Consider the following 3,207-nt stretch of genomic DNA (forward strand, 5'->3'; position numbering starts at 1 on the left):
GCTTTCCTGAGCTGGTCCACTTCAGTCCTGATAATTTTATTCTGGTCGACCAAAAAATTTCTTTTCTTCTGCTTTACAGGCCACGCATCTGGTAGGAGATGCAACTTGTGCTCCGCTACTTCAGGCTTGACCCCCAGTAACTCTTCAGTGGACCATACGAAGACATCTCTGTTGCGGGTCAGGCACTGGATCAGTTCCTCTTTGAGCTCAGGAGGCAAGTCACCTGCTACCCGAGTAAGACTCTCGGAACGTTCAAGATATAGCTGAACTTCTTCCCAGGGAATAGGTTATTCAGCTATAGGTAGGAGTTCTTCTTGGATGGCGTGCACAACCCCATCCTGAGTCCTCTGGGCTTTGCGGGCTTCTACTTTAACCATGTCAATGTAGCATTGCCGAGAGACCCTCTGTTCTCCCCTGACTTCTCCGACATGATCTCCGGTCGGGAATTTAAATTTTTGATGAAATGAAGAAACCGCCGCCCAGAATTCATGCAAGGTCGGTCGACCCAGAATGCCGTTGTAAGAGGAAGGTGAGTCAACTACGAGGAAGGTACTTCTCCTAGTTCTCACTAGGGGCTCACTTCCCAAGGATAGGGTCAGCTTGATCTGACCCATGGGTCTTACCTCATTACCGGTAAAACCATATAAAGAAGTGGCTACCGGCTGGAGCTCGCTGGCATCGATTTGCATCTCTTCAAAAGCATATCTGAATAATACATTGACAGAGCTCCCAGTGTCAACGAAGACTCGCGCCACACGACTGTTGGCAATGACAACCTTGATAATGAGGGCATCGTCATGGGGCAACTCCAGTCCTTCCAGATCTTGCGGACCGAAGTTGATGATCGGGTCGGCAGCTTGCTCTCGGCTACACCCGACCGCATGGATCTCCAAACGGCTTTCATGGGACTTACGCGCCCTGCTTGAATCTCCATTGGTAGGACCTCTGGAGATCATGCCAATGTCTCGGATGGTCGTGTTGCCTCTGTTTTCGGCCTCCCAAGCTTCTCTCGGCTTCCCAGTATGCCTCTGCTGCGGCATGCTAGGGCCTCCCTGATTTGTTCGGGGTCTGTCGGTCGGCCCCGTCGCGTTGCTTCTTTCCTCCATCATTCTCTGGACTTGAGGCGCCAGTTCTGGAGGTGGCAGACCCAACTCAGCAGCACGTCGGGAATCACGAGCAAATTGGTAGCAATTGTTGGTGGCGTGCGTGTGGGACCGATGGTATGTGCAATAATGCGGTCCCTAAGGTCGAGGTTGAGGGACCTGAACTGCAGCTACACGCGGACCTGGCCGAACGTCCTGACCAAGGTGGAAGGTAGGCCTGGCTTCCCAAGTGCGAGGAGGGAGAGGCTGAGCAAGCGGTTGAGGTGCTCTTCTCTCCGGTCTATTGGTAGAAGGAGGCGGTTTGTCTGCCTTCCTTCGAGCCGCCTGCGCCTCCTCTACATTGATGTAGCTGGTCGCCTTTTCCAACATCTCATCGAAATTCCTTACACGGATTTCTGATGAGTTCTCTAAAGAATTCTCCCTCGATCAGCCCATGTGAGAAGGTGCTCATAAGTATTTCTGATATGGCCGAGGGAACGTCCTGGGCCACATGATTAAAACGCTTGATGTAGCTTCTCAACGGCTCGGCAGATCCTTGCTTAAGAGCAAACAAGCAGTGATCTATCTTTTGATACTTCCTGCTGCTGGCGAAGTGGCGCAGGAATGCTATCTTGAAGTCGGAGAAGCAGGTGATGGACCCATGCGACAGTCCATCAAACCACTTTTGGGCGGAGCCTGATAGAGTGTTCAGGAACACCTGACACTTTACGGCGTCGCTGTATTGATGCAGCAGAGCCGCGTTTCGGAACTTACGGAGATGATCCTCAAGATCTTTGCTGCCATCGTATTCCCCAATAGTCGGGGGTCGGTACCCTTTGGGTAGCATCTCCTCTAATATTTTAGAAGAGAAAGGCAATTTCTCCTCTGGCTCCGTCCGACGCTCTTCGGGGGGACAATAGCCTTCCCCTTCTTTGAATCTTTGGGCAATGAACTTTCAGCCACAGAAACTTGGGGTTGCTCCTTGTGGTTATAATATCCTAGCTCCGGCTGATAATACCCCTGGCCAGGCTCCCTATAGAAGGCAGGGGGAAACTCCAAGGGTTGCTTTCTCTTAGAACCTCAATCCGAGGCATGAGCTGGCTCCTTAGAAACTTCAGGTAACTTTTTTGGGCAGGAAGAGGTAGTTTGTTGTTTTTCAGAGGCCGCCCACTTCTTAGCTTCTTTGAAGAGCTCATATTCTCCAGCGGTCATGGTTACATTGATTCTACTCGAGTCCTCCATCGTCACGTTCCAGAACAGGTAGTTATGTTCCCACAGACGGCGCCAAATTTGATCCCGTCCGGAAGCTGAGTCAGATGAAGGCGGGTCGCGCTGTCACTGGGGTTGAGGGAAAGTCGATACGAAGCCAGGTCGATCTAGTACTCGCCGGGAGAGCTTACATGAATGGATGACGGGGGTGGTGACGAAGTAAGGGTCCTGCGCACACTCAGACGAGCCCACGAATCATTAGAGACTAGAAACTAGGGAAAAAGTCCCCGGGTCAGGCCCTCCAACGCTCAAGTCAAGTACTTTTTCCTCAGAAAACACAGAGAAAGAACGAAAAGTAAGAGACGAGTATGAAATGACGAGTGAGCGTACCTGCGTAAGGGACAAAACATCCCTTTTTATACTGCAATGGATGCTTCTGGAGTCTGACGGGCGTCAGGGAATGTCGGAGGTCAGACTTTGTCTGGCGGTGAATGACACGTGGCATCCTCCTATAGGTCTAGGAAGGAATTAGTGGGCGGTGAGCACCGGACCATTAGCATATTATCTGACATGCAGTGATTATCCCCTGACAGGTTGTTATGATTCCCTGGCTTGCTTGTCGTATAGTGTATGCCTGCACCGATCTGTTAACCTTGGACTGGATCCTTGTATCTGTCAACCTCGACCTGTGGGTATAGACCTACCTTTCCTGACCTGCGTTTGCCGCTTCATAACTCCATGCCTGTATGTCCCTCTCTATCTTGCGTGTCTTGTTTTATGAACTCCAGACCTGCCTTACCTTGTAAGTCGTGACCTGTCACTACAAGAATTTTTGGATTTAACCACACCTAATAGACAATAGTTTTTCAAGAAATTGTTGTCTTTTTTCCATTTAACAATAGTTTTATTGAAAACT

At 50.3% G+C, this 3,207-nt stretch overlaps 1 protein-coding gene across 1 annotated transcript; it reads right to left on the bottom strand.

Annotated features, from left to right (window-relative positions):
- Nucleotides 1-1,473: 1,473 nt before the first annotated feature.
- Nucleotides 1,474-1,929, bottom strand: LOC121972744. Its single transcript, XM_042524385.1, has one exon. It carries the CDS (start codon nucleotides 1,927-1,929, stop codon nucleotides 1,474-1,476), a length of 456 nt encoding a protein of 151 aa, XP_042380319.1.
- Nucleotides 1,930-3,207: the final 1,278 nt, after the last annotated feature.

The sequence above is a fragment of the Zingiber officinale genome, chromosome 4A (genome assembly GCF_018446385.1).
Source record: "Zingiber officinale cultivar Zhangliang chromosome 4A, Zo_v1.1, whole genome shotgun sequence".
In the NCBI taxonomy this organism is placed as follows: domain Eukaryota; kingdom Viridiplantae; phylum Streptophyta; class Magnoliopsida; order Zingiberales; family Zingiberaceae; genus Zingiber; species Zingiber officinale.

Bases quoted from the DNA above. Each gene is read 5' to 3' on its own strand.
- LOC121972744 (XM_042524385.1), bottom strand. From the start codon at position 1,929: ATGCTACCCAAAGGGTACCGACCCCCGACTATTGGGGAATACGATGGC.